Below are 16,907 nucleotides of genomic sequence, written 5' to 3' on the forward strand. Positions count from 1 at the left end.
GACAATAAGTTAGTAAAAAAGAAACAGATTTCAGAGCAAAGAATGTTGCCAGGGATAAAGAAGTTCACTTTATCATGATTAAGGGGTCAATTCGTCAAGAAGACATAACAATCCTAATGGTTATGCACCTAATAACAGAGTTTCAAAATACATGAAGACTGATAGAACTGCAAGGAGAAATAGACAAATCCCCAAATAGTCTGAGATTTCAGTATCCCTCTGTCAATGACTGATAGAACAAGCAGACAGAAAGTCAACAAAGATATAGAAGACTTGAACAACACACCAACCAACTTGACCTCATTGACATTTACAGAACATTGCATCCAATAACAGCAAAACACATAATCTTTTCAAGTATACATTTGCAAGATAGACCATATTCTGAGCCATAAAGCAAGGCTCAATAAATTTAAAAGGATTGACGTCATACACGGTACATTCTCTAACCTCAGTGGGCTTAGATGAAAAATTAATACCAGAAAGATACCTGGAAAATCCCCAAATATTTGGAAACTAAGTAACATATTCCTCAATAACTCATGATCAAAGAAGAAATCAGAAGGGAAATTAGAAAGTATTTTGAACTGAATGAAACGAAAACACAACCTATCAAAATATGTGGGATGTTGCTAAAGCAGTACTTGGGGGAAATTTATGGTGTTAAATGCCTGTATTGAAAAAGAAGAAAGGTCTCAAATCACTGACCTCAGTTTCTACCTTAAGAAGCTAGAAAAAGAAGATAAACTCAAAGTAAGCAGAATAAAAGGAATAATAAAGATCTGAGAGGAAACAAATGAAACAGAAAGCAGAAAATATTGAAAGTCATGGAAACAAAGTTGGTTCTTTGGGATGAATAGTAAAATTGGTAATCATTTGGGAATGGTGGATATGTTCACTATCTTGATTGTGGTGATGATTTCATAGGTGTATTCATAGGTCAGAACATATCAAGTTGTATACTTTGAAAATGTGCAGTTTATTTTATACCAACTATACCTCCATAAAGCTAAATTTTGAAAAATATGATTTCACTTAAATGGTAAGTGTATGTAGAAAAATAAAGCTGAGTAAAAGGATAAAGAGTGATGGTCATGTGTATGGCTATTTTAGATAGTGTATGTAGGGAAGGCACTCTGAGGAAGTGAAATTTGAATAAGAGATCTAAATGAATCAAGCAAGCCATATGATAACCCTAATTTGGAAATGAGCTTGGCATTTGTGAGTTGCAGAAAGATGGCCGGTGTTGCTAAGGCAGAATGAGCAAAGAGGAGAGTAACAGAGATAAGCTGTAAGAAATTAGGGGTCTGATTATGTAGGACTTTTTACAGAGATGGTTAGGAGTTTGGATTTTCTATCTATCTATGTATCTATCTGTTTTCCCCACTTTTATTGAGATATAATTGACATACAGCGCTGTGTAAGTTTAAGGTGTACAGCAGAATGATTTGACTTTTATACATCATGAAATGACGACCACAGTAAGTTTAGTGAACATCCATTATCTCATAGAGATAATAACATCAACGAAATAGGAAAAAAATTTTTTTCCTCGTGATGCAAACTGTTAGGAGTTACTCTCTTAACAACTTTCATATATAACGTACAGCAGTGTTAATTATATTTATCATTTGTTGTACATTACATCCTTAGTACTTATTTATCTTATAACTGGAAATTTGTACCTTTTGACCATCTTCATCCAGTTTCCCCTCCCCCTCTGGTAACCACAAATCTGCTCTCTTTTTCTATAAGTTTGTTTCTTTGTTTTTGAAGTATAATTGACCTACAACACTATGTTAGTTCCTGATATATAACACAGTGGCTGGATATTTCTATACATTTTTATTTTATTTTTTAAAATATTTATTTATTTTATTATTTATTTATTTTTTTGGCTGCATCAGGTCTTAGTTGCAGCACATGGGGGCTTCGTTGAGGCGTGTGGGATCTTTTGTTGTGGCACAGGCTCTTCGTTGTGGCATGAGGGCTTCTTTCTAGTTGTGGCGTGCAAGTCTTCTCTCTAGTTGTGGCGTGCAGGTCTTCTCTATATAGTTGTGGTACATGGGCTCCAGGGTGTATGGGCTCTGTAGTTTGCCGCACGTGGGCTCTCTTGTTGAAATGTGTGAGCTCAATAGTTGTGGTGTGAGGGCTTAGTTGCCCTGCGGCATGTGGAATCTTAGTTCCCTGACCAGGGTTGGAACCCGTGTCCCCTGCATCGGAAGGCAGATTTTTTCTTTCTTTTTTTAACATCTTTATTGGAGTATAATTGCTTTACAATGGTGTGTTAGTTTCTGCTTTATAACAAAGTGAATCAGCTATACATATACATATATCCCCATATCTCTTCCCTCTTGCATCTCCTTCCCTCCCACCCTCCCTATCCTAATCCTCTAGGTGGTCACAGAGCACCAAGCTGATCTCCCTGTGCTACGTGGCTGCTTCCAACTAGCTATCTGTTTTATGTTTGGTAGTGTATATATGTCCATGCCACTCTCTCACTTTGTCCCAGCTTACCCTTCCCCCTCCCCATGTCCTCAAGTCCATTCTCTAGTAGCTCTGTGTCTTTATTCCCATCCTGCCCCTAGGTTCTTCATGACCTTTTTTTTTTTTTTTTTAGATTCCATATATATATATGTGTTAGCATACGATATTTGTTTTTCTCTTTCTGACTTACTTCACTCTGTATGACAGACTCTAGGTCCATCCACCTCACTACAAACAACTCATTTTGTTTCTTTTTATGGCTGAGTAATATGTATATAAGTGCCACATCTTCTTTATCTATTCATCCAATGATGGACACTTCGGTTGCTTCCACGTCCTGGCTATTGTAAATAGAGCTGCAATGAGCATTGTGGTACGTGACTCTTTTTGAATTATGGTTTTCTCAGGGTATATGCCCAGTAGTGGGATTGCTGGGTTGTATGGTAGTTCTATTTTTAGTTTTTTAAGGAACTTCCATACTGTTCTCCATAGTGGCTGTATCAATTTACATTCCCACCAACAGTGAAAGAGGGTTCCCTTTCCTCCACACCCTCTCCAGCATTTATTGTTTGTAGATTTTTTTGATGATGGCCACTCTGACCGGTGTGAGATGATATCTCATGGTAGTTGTTTTTTTTTTTTTTTTTTTTGCTTTACGCGGGCCTCTCACTGTTGTGGCCTCTCCTGTTGCGGAGCACAGGCTCCAGACGCACAGGCTCAGCGGCCATGGCTCACGGGCCCAGCCGCTCCACGGTATGTGGGATCTTCCCGGACCAGGGCACGAACCCGTGTCCCCTGCATCGGCAGGCGGACTCTCAACCACTGCGCCACCAGGGAAGCCCCATCATTGTAGTTTTGATTTACATTTCTCTAATGATTAATGATGTTGAGCATTCTTTCATGTGTTTGTTGGCAATCTGTATATCTTCTTTGGAGAAATGTCTGTTTAGGTCTTCTGCCCAATTTTGGATTGGGTTGTTTGTTTTTTTGATATTGAGCTGCATGAGCTGCTTGTAAATTTTGGAGATCAATCCTTTGTTAGTTGCTTCATTTGCAAATATTTTTTCCCATTCTGAGGGTTGTCTTTTCATCTTTTTTATGGTTTCCTTTGCTGTGCAAAAGCTTTTAATTTTCATTAGGTCCCTTTTGTTTTTATTTCCATTTCTCTGTGAGGTGGGTCAAAAAGGATCTTACTGTGATTTATGTCATAGAGTGTTCTGCCTATGTTTTCCTCTAAGAGTTTGATAGTGTCTGGCCTTACATTTAGGTCTTTAATCCATTTTGAGTTTATTTTTGTGTATGGTGTTAGGGAGTGTTCTAATTTCATTCTTTTACATGTAGCTGTCCAGTTTTCCCAGCATCACTTATTGAAGAGACTGTCTTTTCTTCATTGTATATCCTTGCCTCCTTTGTCATAGATTAGTTAACCATAGGTGCATGGGTTTATCTCTGGGCTTTCTATCCTGTTCCATTGATCTATATTTCTGTTTTTGTGCCAGTACCATACTGTCTTGATTACTGTAGCTTTTTTTTTTTCTTTTTTTTTTTGCGGTATGCAGGCCTCTCACTGTTGTGGCCTCTCCCATTGCGGAGCACAGGCTCCGGACGCGCAGGCTCAGCGGCCATGGCTCACGGGCCCAGCCGCTCCGCGGCATGTGGGATCTTCCCGGACCGGGGCACGAACCCGTGTCCCCTGCATCGGCAGGCGGACTCTCAACCACTGCGCCACCAGGGAAGCACGATTACTGTAGCTTTGTAGTATAGTCTGAAGCCAGGGAGCCTGATTCCTCCAGCTCTGTTTTTCCTTCTCAAGATTGCTTTGCCTTTTCGGGGTCTTTTGTGTTTCCATACAAATTGTGAAATGTTTTGTTCTAGTTCTGTGAAAAATGCCATTGGTAGTTTGATAGGGATTGCATTGAATCTGTAGATTGCTTTGGGTAGTATAGTCATTTCCACAATGTTGATTCTTCAATCCAAGAACATGGTATATCTCTCTATCTATTTGTATCATCTTTAATTTCTTTCATCAGTGTCTTATAACTTTCTGCATACAGGTCTTTTGTCTCCTTAGGTAGGTTTATTCCTAGGTATTTTATTCTTTTTGTTGCAATGGTAAATGAGAGTGTTTCCTTAATTTCACTTTCAGATTTTTCATTGTTAGTGTATAGGAATGCAAGAGATTTCTGTGCATTAGTTTTGTATCCTGCAACTTTGCCAGATTCATTGATTAGCTCTAGTAGTTTTCTGGTAGCATCTTTAGGATTCTCTATGTATAGTATCATGTCATCTGCAAACAGTGACAGCTTTACTTCTTCTCCAATTTGGATTCCTTTTATTTCTTTTTCTTCTCTGATTGCTGTGGCTAAAACTTCCAAAACAATGTTGAATAATAGTGGTGAGAGTGGGCAACCTTGTTTTGTTCCTGATCTTAGTGGATGGAAGGTGGATTCTTTACCACTGGACCACCAGGGAAGTCCCTATACATTTTTAAATGATCACCATGATAAGTCTAGTTGTCATTTGTCACCCTACAAAGATATTATGTAATTACTGGTTATATTCCCCACACTGTACATTTCATACCTGTGACTCATTTAATGTCCTTTTTTTAAATAGAATCATGGATTTTTTTTTCAAATTTATTAATTTTTTTGGTTGCATTGGGTCTTCGTTGCTGCACATGGGTTTTCTCTTGTTGCATCGAGTGGGGGCTACTGTTAGTTGCGGTGTGCGGGCTTCTCATTTTGGTGGCTTCTCTTGTTGCGGAGCACGGGCTTCAGTAGTTGTGGCATGTGGGCTCAGTAGTTGTGGCTCGCGGGCCCTAGAGTGCAGGCTTAGTAGTTGTGGCACTCGGGCTTAGTTGCTCTGTGGTATGTGGGATCTTCCTGGACCAGCGATCGAATCCGTGTCCCCTGCATTGGCAGGCGGATTCTTAACCACTGCACCACCAGAGAATTCCCTCATTTTAATTTTCAACTGAAAGTTTGTGCCTCTTAATCTCCCTCACCTATTTCTCTCCTCCTTCACCCCTCCCCTTTTTCTATCTTTTAATATAACTGTTTTTAATGTCCAGAGTTTGTAATATGAGGGCCACAGCTTTCTCCCATATTCAAATTGATAAATTCTCAGTTGGCTGGTCAGGCCAGTTGGGATACTTCTTGTCTAATTTGGTTTCTAGGAAGACTTCATTCAAGGCCTTAATGGTTACTGATCAAATGGAATTGTGTATTTCACCAGCTTTCTCATATTCCTTAATCCTGGCCTTTGAGAGAGACAAAAACTCAGCACAGCATTTGTGTCTTTTTCTTCAGCATCCACCTGGACAGTATATTTATGCTGTGGCACGAGAATCTGCAGGGCATTAAACTTCTTTTCAAAGTCATCTGCCAAGCCAGGCTTCACCACATTGGCCTTGTAGTAAGCCTAGTCATAGCAAGTAGATTCTCAGGTAGAGTAGCCAACCTGGAGATGAGGGTCTCATTGCAGGGTTTCAGGGAATTAGCAGTGGCCTTTGGTCTTGGGGTATGATCTCCCCAAAAGCTACCCAGTTAGCAGCTTCCACTGTAGACTTTCTCCCTCTTGGATCGCTTGCTCTGGGGGAAGCCATGTCATGACCAACCTTAAGGAAGCCTTTGTGATGAACTGAATATTGCTGCCAACAGTCAAATGAGTAAGCTTGGAAGCAGATATTTAAGCTCTTTTAGATATTGCAACCTCAGTCGACGGCTTGGCTGCAATCTCACGAGAGACTCTGTGCCAGAACTATCCAGTTAAGCCACTCCTGGATTCCTGACTCTCAGGCACTGTGTGAGATAATAAATGTATGTTGTTTTAAGCTATTCAGTTTTTGGACAGTTTGTTACACAGAAATAGATAACTAAGATACCTAGGGAGTGAATTAACATAAATAATTCCAGGACCTAGAGCACTCTAATACATCAAGGTTGGGATGGGGAAGAGGAACTAGCAAATATAGCTGAAAAGGAGGAAAATCAAGGGAATGTTCATGGACGCTAGATGACCATGTAATTGCTTAAGGAGGGAGTAAAAACTATGTCAAATGCTATTTCAAGGTTGAGAAAATTTAGATTGAAGATTGATGATTAATTTGCCAAAATTGAGACTTTGGAGACTTTGGCAACAGTAATTTCAGTGGAGTATAGGGACAAGAGACTGATCGAAGTACATTGAGGGAAAGATGTGGAAAGACAGAGTATAGACAACCTTTTTGAGGAGTTTTACTCTAAAGGAGGGCAGAGAAATGGTATGGTAGATGGGCGGAGATGGCTAGTGAAGATTTTTGAAATATGAGGATCTGCATATTTGAATGCTGACGGAATAATTCTGTGGATAAAGAAGTTGATGATGTAAGAAAGAGGATTGAATGAGCAATGTCTTTGAGGAGGCCAGGAGGAATAGGATCACCAGTTCACGGGTGGAATTTGGTTTTATTTATTTATTTATTATAAATTTATTTTATTTTTGGCTGTGTTGGGTCTTCGTTGCTGCGTGTGGGCTTTCTATAGTTGTGGCAAGTGGGGGCTACTCTTCGTTGTGGAGCACAGGCTTTAGGTGCACAGGCTTCAATAGTTGTGGCTTGTGGGTTCTAGAGCGCAGGCTCAGTAGTTGTGGCACACGGGCTTAGTTGCTTGCAGCACGTGGAATCTTCCCAGACCAGGGCTCGAACCTGTGTTCCCTGCATTGGCAGGTGGATTCTTAACCACTGCGCCACAGGGAAGCCCAAGGAGGGTTTGGTTTTAGATAGGAAGAAAGGAAGTTCATCCATTGTTAATAAGAGAAATGCAGAGAATATAGATATAGATAGAGGAAGTTGGTCAACTGGGTAGTGGGAAAATAAGGTGGTTCTCATTCAATTGCTTCTCTTTTCTCAGTGACATAAGAAATGAGATTGTCAGCTACAAGTGAGAACTGGAGAGAGAAGTTGGAGGTTGAGGAGAGGGGAAAATGTGAAATAATCCTTTCAGAAAGAATATGTCAAATGAATCAATGGAAGAGCTATATCTAGCCACTTACCCATCATTTAAAATGTTTTTTCTCTGGGAAAATGTTTTCTTGGATACAGTGAGGGAGCCTAGAATACATTCTTACTCCTCATCACGTGCGTGCATGCGTGCATACGTGTGTTAAGGGGGATAAAGGCTGGAGGTAGGAATTTCTAGCTGCTTGAAGCATGTTAACTCTCTATACCTGTTTAAGATAACCCCGTTAGGACTGTTAACCTGTAAAACTCTGAATTAAGGGGCAAGAGCAGTTGCTTCCCCTGAGCATAGTGAGGATGACTTCAAACTCAGAGTCCCTTGCTCCTCATTCCTGAATATGGGTTAATTTGCTTGTAAGCTGGGCATTCATAAATCAAGAGCTACCTATATTTTAATATAGTTTTTCTAAGTAATAAAACACTATAAAGAAATAAAATTATATCAAGCCAAATGAAAAGCATACTTTTGGAGAGAAAGTTCATCGCTGCTTTGTATTGTTTCTTTCTTAATCTTTAGCAGATTTTATTATCTATTTCTTAAGGAAAGGTAAGAATATGTGAAAGTGGAGAAGAAAAATCTGCACAGGAGAGAAAAAAGTAATTTAGCAAGCACAGGTTAGATTTTATGACTGCCTTCAACAGACGTTTCTGTTTTCTGTGTTTAGTCAAGTACTGCTAGTAAAATTGTGAGTTTATCCATATATACCCTACCCTGACTGGGAGTAGTCACCTAAATAGAGATGTAGCATAAAGACAAATTATATTCAGTGCATGCTTCTCTATAATAGTATGATATGCAATTAAACTACTGTGTACATGTTAGTTCATTACGGAAATGAGCCCAATTGCTGATAGACTTTTTGAGAACAGTTTGTTCTGTTATTTCTGAGACCTATTTAGTGCCATTCTAAACTATCTGAAGCATCAAGACACTTTGAAAGCAGGCTATTGGTAATATAAATATCAAGTTGCTACCTCTTACAAACAAAGATAAATGCAAAAAAGAATCCATTAGTAGATAGCTGTAAAAGTTTAATTCTTTTAGAACTTTGAAAGACAAAGCTGATTTCCCTATTTTCAAAAAGAGGTAAAAAGTTGATCTCAGGTAGCTAACATATTGAGTTTTACTGTATGCTAAGCACTATGCTAAGTATTTTGTGAATATTACCACTTAATTCTCCCAAGAACCCTGTGAAATAGGTCACTATACTTATTTTATAGCTGAGGAAACTAAGGCTCAGAGGGGAAGACAACTTGCCCAGAGGTACATAAGTGGAACCTGGTTTTAAACCTGAGTCTGACCCCAAAGCCTTGTTCTTTCTACCACACTAGCATGATCTCACGAAAAAACCTGTCAATAACCTTTACAGTATCATAAGACACATTTTTACATGTGGTTGGGAGTTGGGAAGAGGTGCTTCTGAGTCACCAGCATGGGCTCACTAAAACCAAGTCATGTACTTTCCTTCTGGTGTGGTGGATTGGTGAACTGGCTTGTAATAGCAGACCAACTATCCTGCCTAGAACAACTAGAAAAGCAGGAGGAATACAAAAAACATCTGTTTGATGGCATTGGAAAGTAGCAAGATAACCAGGACTTGGGGGGCTGAGATCCCAGAGTGGAAATTGCAAAAAGTGACATCGACAGTCTGAGCTGCTTTCTCCTTGATGTATTTACCAATTTGTAAGTGGCACAGGCTGAGGGAGTAGAGAAAGAGAACAGAAATTGGATGGTAAGAGGCTACAGATCTAAGCAGAGCTCTTGGCAGTCTAATGGTGCTGGGGAAATACAAATTCAAGTGCACTTCCAACCAAGGTGGTAGGGCTCTGGCAAAGGACTTGGCTTCTAGTTGGGTCCTCTAAAGGACTACACTCAGAGAATGAGGGTAGACCATGTATAGACTAGTCTTACAAAGACTGAAGCCAGCTTCTAATTAGCTTAACCCATAATTAGATTAAGGTGATACAATTCTAATTATCAATACTTGCCAGAAGCTTAAAGAAACCCTTACTGGAAGAAAATCCAGAACCTCTACAATTTCTTTTGCACAGTGTCTGTCATTCAATTAAAAGTTACCAAGCATAATAAAAGATAGAAAAAAATAGGCACCAAAAACAGACTCACAGGTGATCCAGATATTGGAGTTGTCAAACTTGGACTTTAAAATGACTGTGACCTGCCATTGATATGTTCAAAAAATAAGTGACAAGATAGTGAATTACACCAGGGAACTGGAATATGTAAAAATGATCAAAGGGGAATTCTAGAACTAGAAAACATAATAACAAATTAAGAATGCAGAAGCCAAGGTTAACAGCAGATTACACAAAGCTGAAGAGAAGACTAGTGATCTGGAAGATAGAAAGTAACCATACTGAAGCTTGGAGAGAAAAGGATAGAAAACAGAGGGAAAAAAAGCAATCTATGAGATACAGTAAAAAGGTTTATCATACATACAAATAGAGTTTCAGAATGGGAGGAGGGACAGAGTGAGGAAGAAACAATATTTGAAGAGATTAGTGGCTGAAAATTTTTTAAACTTGTGAAAGATTTCAATTCAAGAAACTCTGTAAGCCCAAGCAGGATAAATTCAAAGAAAACACACATCGTAATAAAACTGCTCAAAACCAAAATGGTTAAAAGCAGCCAAAGATGGACAATTATCTTTAAAGAGAAACAAGATGGAAACTAACTCTTCAACAGAAATGAAGGCATCCAGAAGACAATAAAAAGGTATCTTTACAGTACTGAAAGAAAATATCTACTGACATAGAATTCTATACTAAGTAAAATATCTCTGGAAATAAAGGCAAAATAAACAGGTTTCCAAGCAGATAAAAATTGATAACATTTATTGCCAGCAGACTCACATTTAAAAAAATACAAAAAGGCAGAAGGATTATGATCCTGGACAGTCTCATGGAATATAGGAAGGAATAAATAACAATGGAAAAGGTAAATATATGGGTAAATCTAAATAAGTATTGACTGATAAAACAATAATAATAATGTATTTTGGGTTTAAAATATATGTAGATTTAAAGCTATAACAACAATAACAGGAAAGGCTGAGAGTAGCTATATGGAGTTTAAAGTGTTCAGAGGTCCCTTTATTGTTTAGGAAGTGGTAAAAGTAATCATTTATATTATACTTTAATTAAACTCAAAGACATATGTCATAATCTATAAGTTAACCACTCAAAGAATATTAGCTAAATGTATAACCAACAAGCTAATAGAGGGGAAAATGGAATAATAAAAAATAGTGAAGCAAGCAAGAAAGGAGAGAAAAAAGCATAGAGAAAATGGGACAGATGGAAAATGAAACAGTAAGACAGTAAACTTAAACACACATATATCAGTAATTGTATTACATGTAAATAGACTAAAATCCAGCTAAAAGATAATGATTATCAGATTGGGTTAAAAAAATAATTATATACTGCTTTTAAGAAACACATTTTAAATATATTAAGACACATGAAAAAGTAGAAAGTAAAAATATAGGAGAAGACATATCATGCAAACATTACCCCAAAACAGCTGATGTAGCTCTACTAATATTAGATAAAGAACACTTTAAGGCAAGAAACATTGCTAGAGGTAAAGAGGATTATTTTATAATGATAAAAAGATCAACACCCAGAAGATACAGTAATTCTACACATAAATTCATCTTACTACATAGCTTCAAAATATATAAAGCAAAAGTGACATGACTAAAAGGAGAAATAGACAAATCCACAGTCAAAGAGGGAGATTTTTAACTATCTACCTCAGTCACGGATATAACAAACAGACCAAAAAAATCAATAAGGACATAGCAGAGTTGAATAAATCCTTAACAAACAACCTAGATGTCATACATAGAATATTACACCCTTAAATGTTAGTATGCACATTCTTTTCAAGTGTTTGTGGAGCGCTTATCAAAACTGACCATATTATGGACCATAAAGCAAGTCACAACACATTTTTTTTTTTGGCGGTGCCGCGTGACATGCTGGATCTTAGTGCCCCAACCAGGGGTTGAACCCATGCCCCTTGCAGTGGAAGCTTGGAGTCTTAACCACTGGACTGCCAGGGAAGTCCCCACAACACATTTTAAATGATTGAAATAATACAGAGTATTTTCTGTGACCACAATAATAAATACATTACAAAAATATAAAAAGAAAACAAAAATAATTTGAAATTACACTATAGTCTCATTTAAAGAAGAACTCTCAGGGGAAATTAGAGTATTTTGAACTGAATGATGTTGATAAAACAACATATCAAAATTTGTATGATGCAGCTAAAGCCATACTCAGAGGAAAATTTATTTCTTTGAATGACTATACAGTTGGCCCTTGAACAACACAGGTTTGAACTGCACAAGTAGGTCCACTTATATGCAGATTTTTTCCAATAAGTACATACTGCAGTACTGTACAGTCTGAGGTTGGTTGAATTTGAGGATGCAGAACCATGGATATGGAGGACCAACTGTAAAGTTGTACTCTGATTTTTTTTTTTTTTTTTTTTTTTTGTGGTATGCGGGCCTCTCACTGTTGTGGCCTCTCCCGTTGCGGAGCACAGGCTCCGGATGCGCAGGCTCAGTGACCATGGCTCATGGGCCTAGCCGCTCCGCGGCATGTGGGATCTTCCCGGACTTGGGCACAAACCTATGTCCCCTGCATCGGCAGGTGGACTCTCAACCACTGCGCCACCAGGGAAGCCCTGTACTCAGATTTTTAACTGTGTGGGGGTTAGCACTCCCACGTTGTTCGAGGGTCAACTGTTTTAGGAAAGAAGACTAGGACTTCCCTGGTGGCGCATTGGTTAAGAATCCACCTGCCAGGGCCTCCCTGGTGGCGCAGTGGTTGAGAGTCCGCCTGCCGATGCAGGGGATACAGGTTCGTGCCCCGGTCTGGGAGGATCCCATATGCCGCGGAGCGGCTGGGCCCGTGAGCCATGGCCGCTGGGCCTGCGCATCTGGAGCCTGTGCTCCGCAACGGGAGAGGCCACAACAGTGAGAGGCCCGCATACCGCAAAAAGAAAAAAAAAAGAATCCACCTGCCAATGCAAGGGACACGGGTTCGATCCCTGGCCCAGGAAGATCGCACATGCTGCAGAGCAACTAAGCCCGTGCACCACAACTACTGAGCCTGTGCTCTAGAGCCCACGAGCCACAACTACTGAGCCTGTGCTCTAGAGCCCGCAAGCCGCAATTACTGAGCCCTCGTGCTGCAACTACTGAAGCCCGCATACCCTAGAGCCCGTGCTCTGCAACAAGAGAAGCCACCGCACTGAGAAGCCCGTGCACCTCAACGAAGAGTAGCCCCCGCTTGCCACAACTGGAGAAAGCCTGCGCACAGCAACGAAGACCTAACACAGCCAAAATAAATAAATAAACAAATAAATTTTTTTTTAAAAGTCTAAAAATCAGTGATCTAGGTGTCATCAGAAAAAGATAAAGTAATTATCCCCAGAAGAGTTTGAAGAATTGTGTATTGTAAAGTTTAGAAATTAAAGAAGTATAATAATCATTAAAGCCCAAAGTTGGTACTTTGAAAGACTAATAAAATTAAGAAATCTCTGGCAAAATTTGTCAAGATTAAAAAAAAGAAGATGCACATTACCAATATTGGGAATGAAAAAGGGAACATCACTATAGTTCCTGTAGACACTAACAAATAACATATTATAAACAGGGGCTTCCCTGGTGGCGCAGTGGTTGAGAGTCCGCCTGCCGATGCAGGGGACACAGATTCGTGCCCCGGTCCAGGAGGATCCCACATGCCGTGGAGCGGCTGGGCCCGTGCGCCATGGCCGCTGGACCTGCGTGTCTGGAACCTGTGCTCCGCAGCGGGAGAGGCCACAACAGTGAGAGGCCCGCGTACCGCAAAAAAAAAAAAAAAAAAAAAAAAAATATATATATATATATATTATGAACAATTTTATGCCAAAAAAATTGTAAATTTTTGTGAAATGAACAAATTCCTAGAAAACCACAAGTTACCTAAACTGGCTAAGAAAAAAATAGCAAATCCGGATAGTGTTTTATCTGTGAAAGAAATTGAATCTGTAATTTAAAATCTTTTCTCAAAGAAAACCGAGGTTGAGATGGCTTCATGGTGAGTTAATTTTCCCAGCTGTTTGAGGAGGAAGTAACACTAATCATATAAAACATCTCAGAGAACAGAAGAAGGGAAAATATTGTGCATTTTATTTTATGAGTTCAGCAATCCTGATCCATTATGGAGTTTCCCATGCCTATTACATACGTCTTAAAAGTAAAATTCACCTCATACCTTTACTGTGTAAACAGCTCTTCACCAGGTATTTAACACGTATTAGATTTTGTTTATTCTCTTTACTCAATTCAGCAGATAGTCCCAGTGGCACAAAGTGATTCAAGTGATGCTAAATAATTCTCCCTCATATGTACGCTGGAAAACTAGCATAGAACAATATTCTAGGAAAGAAAGAGATTTTTATTGACAGAATAGCCTCCTCCCTACCCCCTACTCTGGAAGCTGATAACATTAACTTTTTTTTTTATTAGTTTCTGCTTTATAACAAAGTGAATCAGTCATACATATACATCTGTTCCCACATCCCTTCCCTCTTGCGTCTCCCTCCCTCCCACCCTCTCTAAACATTAACTTTTAACTTAATGTATTTGTTTTCCTCCTGCAGACTCCATTAATAATATACCTCTTTCATTTCCTGATTGACTATGCTGAATTGGTATTTATGGTAAGTAACCTTCCACATAAAATCAATACGTATGTATTTTTAATTTTAGAGTCTTTTTTTTTTTTTTTTTTTTTTTTTTGGCGGTACACGGGCCTCTCACTGCTGTGGCCTCTCCCGCTGTGGAGCACAGGCCCCAGACGCGCAGGCTCAGCGGCCATGGCTCACAGGCCCAGCCGCTCCGCGGCATGTGGGATCCTCCCGGACCGGGGCCCGAACCCGCATCCCCTGCATCGGCAGGCGGACTCTCAACCACTGCGCCACCATGGAAGCCCTTTAGAGTCATTTTAAATAAATTTATTTTATTTTTGGCTTCGTTGGGTCTTCATTGCTGCATGTGGGCTTTTCTCTGGTTGCAGTGAGGGGGAGCTACTCTTCGTTGAGGTGCGCAGGCTTCTCACTGTGGTGGCTTCTCTTGTTGTGGAGCACGGGCTCTAGGGTGCACGGGCTTCAGTAGTTGCAGCATGCAGGCTCAGTAATTGCGGCTCGCATGCTGTAGAGCGCAGGCTCAGTAGTTGTGGCGCACGGGCTTAGTTGCTCCGCAGCATTTGGGATCTTCCCGGACCAGGGATCGAACCCGTGTCCCCTGCATTGGCAGGCGGATTCTTAACAAATGCGCCACCAGGGAAGCCCTAATTTTAGAGTCTTTTATCTTCTTGTTTTTAAGGGAAAAAAAACTATATTAGGAGCTCAGGAGTTTCTCAAAACATAAAAGCAAAAAGCTATCTTAAATGTGAATTCATGGAACTGTGATAGTTTTATGGATGTGTGAGGAGTAGTCTCTGGCATCTGACCAGTTCCAATTCCTTATACTTTTAAAATTTGATTTCTGGACTATGTAGTCTTGAATTTCTAGCTTCAGGATTCTATGATTGGCTTTAATTGGGGTGCCAGTATAGAGGGCATCCTGAATTTCCTAAGCATTCTGCCAAGACATTCTGTGCAGAGGACATAGGCCAGATGAGACTTTAAGGGCAAGAGCCTTCAAAATTGAGAAAACAGGGCTATGGGTTTTTTTTGTGTGTTTTTTTTTTGCAGTACGCGGGCCTCTCACTGTTGCGGCCTCTCCCGTTGCGGAGCACAGGCTCCGGACGCGCAGGCCCAGCGGCCATGGCTCACGGGCCCAGCCACTCCGCAGCATGTGGGATCCCCCCAGACCGGGGCACGAACCCGCGTCCCCTGCATCAGCAGGCAAACTCTCAACCACTGCGCCACCAGGGAAGCCCCAGGGCTATGTTTTGAGTGTAGAAATTTGAAACACTTGCCTAATTTAGAGTTGAAAATCTGGGTCAAGTAGGAGGTCCACTGAGGTCTTCATTAATAATTATAATGGCTGTGGCTTGTTGAAGGCTTACTGTGCGCTAAGTACTTGACCTGCATCAGGCCTGCAAAGCAGTGGGTATTATTCTCATTTTATAGAAAACTTAAATAACTTGCGATTACAGAGCAGATGTGGGACACCAAACTGATGTAAGCCTCAGTGGGTCCTAGTCCTCAGAGTTTTCTGGTCAGACCTCCCTGAAGAGGCTTTATCTTTGTAGTCAAAGTGAGGGTTGAGGTTCTACCTGAATGTAAGAATTCAGTACTGGATAGTCCATCACCATCCCAAAAGTCCAGACTCTGGCAGCATTCCATTACTCCTATACTAATTAGGTTCATTTCCTTTTACTTCTCTTTCTCTTGACAGATAACTGATGTACTCACTGCCATTGCCCTGTATTTTGCAATCCAGGACTTCAATAAAGTTGTGGTGAGTAGTCAGTGGGTGGGACAAAACCAGTGAAATTCTGTAGCCTGATGATCTCTGTTATCACAGAAAATCAAAGGTCGTGTACTTAAAGATCAGCTGTCTTAAAATCCTAAGAAGTGGAAGTGAAGCTTCTGGCTTGTTCAGCCAGCCCTGGAATGACCAAACCCAAACCAATAAGACAGCTTTACTAATATATATAGAAAGGTCAGCTTAATCTTCGTGGCTTAATATCCACTCACCTATCCAGGTTCAGACTTTTTGGAGTAAATTGGAGTAAATGGAGTTGAACTACTGTTATATTAATGAAGACCCTTAAAAATCTTCCATTCTTTTCACCAGTTTTTCTTTCCAGAAGAAAATGAATACAGCTTTTAACTCACTGTCTTATGCCCATCCAAGGTAAAACTGGATTCCCAATGTAGTTTCTATTTCCCTGCAGAGAGTAATCTTAATTGGAAAATTTGGCATGTATTAAATACCTATTGAAAACCATATGTAATAGCCAAGGAGAATTGTGTAGTGGGACCATTCTCATTTTCCTGGGTTCTGAGAGAGTTAACAGATTAACCATGTGTACTATCCATGTAGTTATTTTAAAAATTGTCTGCAGTCCTCATTGACTGGCTGGGAGCCACTGAGAGGATTTAGACTGGGGTGAGTGAAGGCTGCATTCCATTGATGTTGTTTGTTTGTGGTTCATTTTCACTTCTGTTACCAAGTAATAGAACCAGAATTAGCAGTCTGCCTTTCTGTGCTCTGGTCATCAGTAACATAAAGTGGGTGAATTCTAGAATTTTAGACCGCAAAGAGATTTTTAAAATATCTGGACTGAGGGTTCTTAATTTGGGGTCCATTTTATAGGCTTAATGGGTCTATAAAGCCCTTGAAATGGTATGAAAAATTGTGTGTGTATGTGCATATATCATTTT

At 39.9% G+C, this 16,907-nt stretch overlaps 1 protein-coding gene and 1 pseudogene across 3 annotated transcripts in view; one reads left to right on the plus strand and one right to left on the minus strand.

Annotated features, from left to right (window-relative positions):
- The window catches only part of PIGU (phosphatidylinositol glycan anchor biosynthesis class U), a 240,873-nt gene that overhangs the window by 10,826 nt on the left and 213,140 nt on the right, over nucleotides 1–16,907 (plus strand). For both annotated transcript variants that reach the window (XM_082644641.1, XM_082644642.1), the window contains exons 3-4: nucleotides 14,172–14,231; nucleotides 15,916–15,978. In XM_082644641.1, the coding sequence (XP_082500767.1) occupies nucleotides 14,172–14,231; nucleotides 15,916–15,978 (123 nt within the window). The remainder of the gene's footprint in view (nucleotides 1–14,171; nucleotides 14,232–15,915; nucleotides 15,979–16,907) is intronic.
- Nucleotides 5,597–6,094, minus strand: LOC309817438 (ATP synthase subunit d, mitochondrial-like; annotated as a pseudogene). The gene has a single exon. The product of its transcript is annotated as an ATP synthase subunit d, mitochondrial-like (transcript).

This window comes from Mesoplodon mirus, assembly GCF_964341445.2.
Source record: "Mesoplodon mirus genome assembly, chromosome: 15".
Taxonomy (NCBI): domain Eukaryota; kingdom Metazoa; phylum Chordata; class Mammalia; order Artiodactyla; family Ziphiidae; genus Mesoplodon; species Mesoplodon mirus.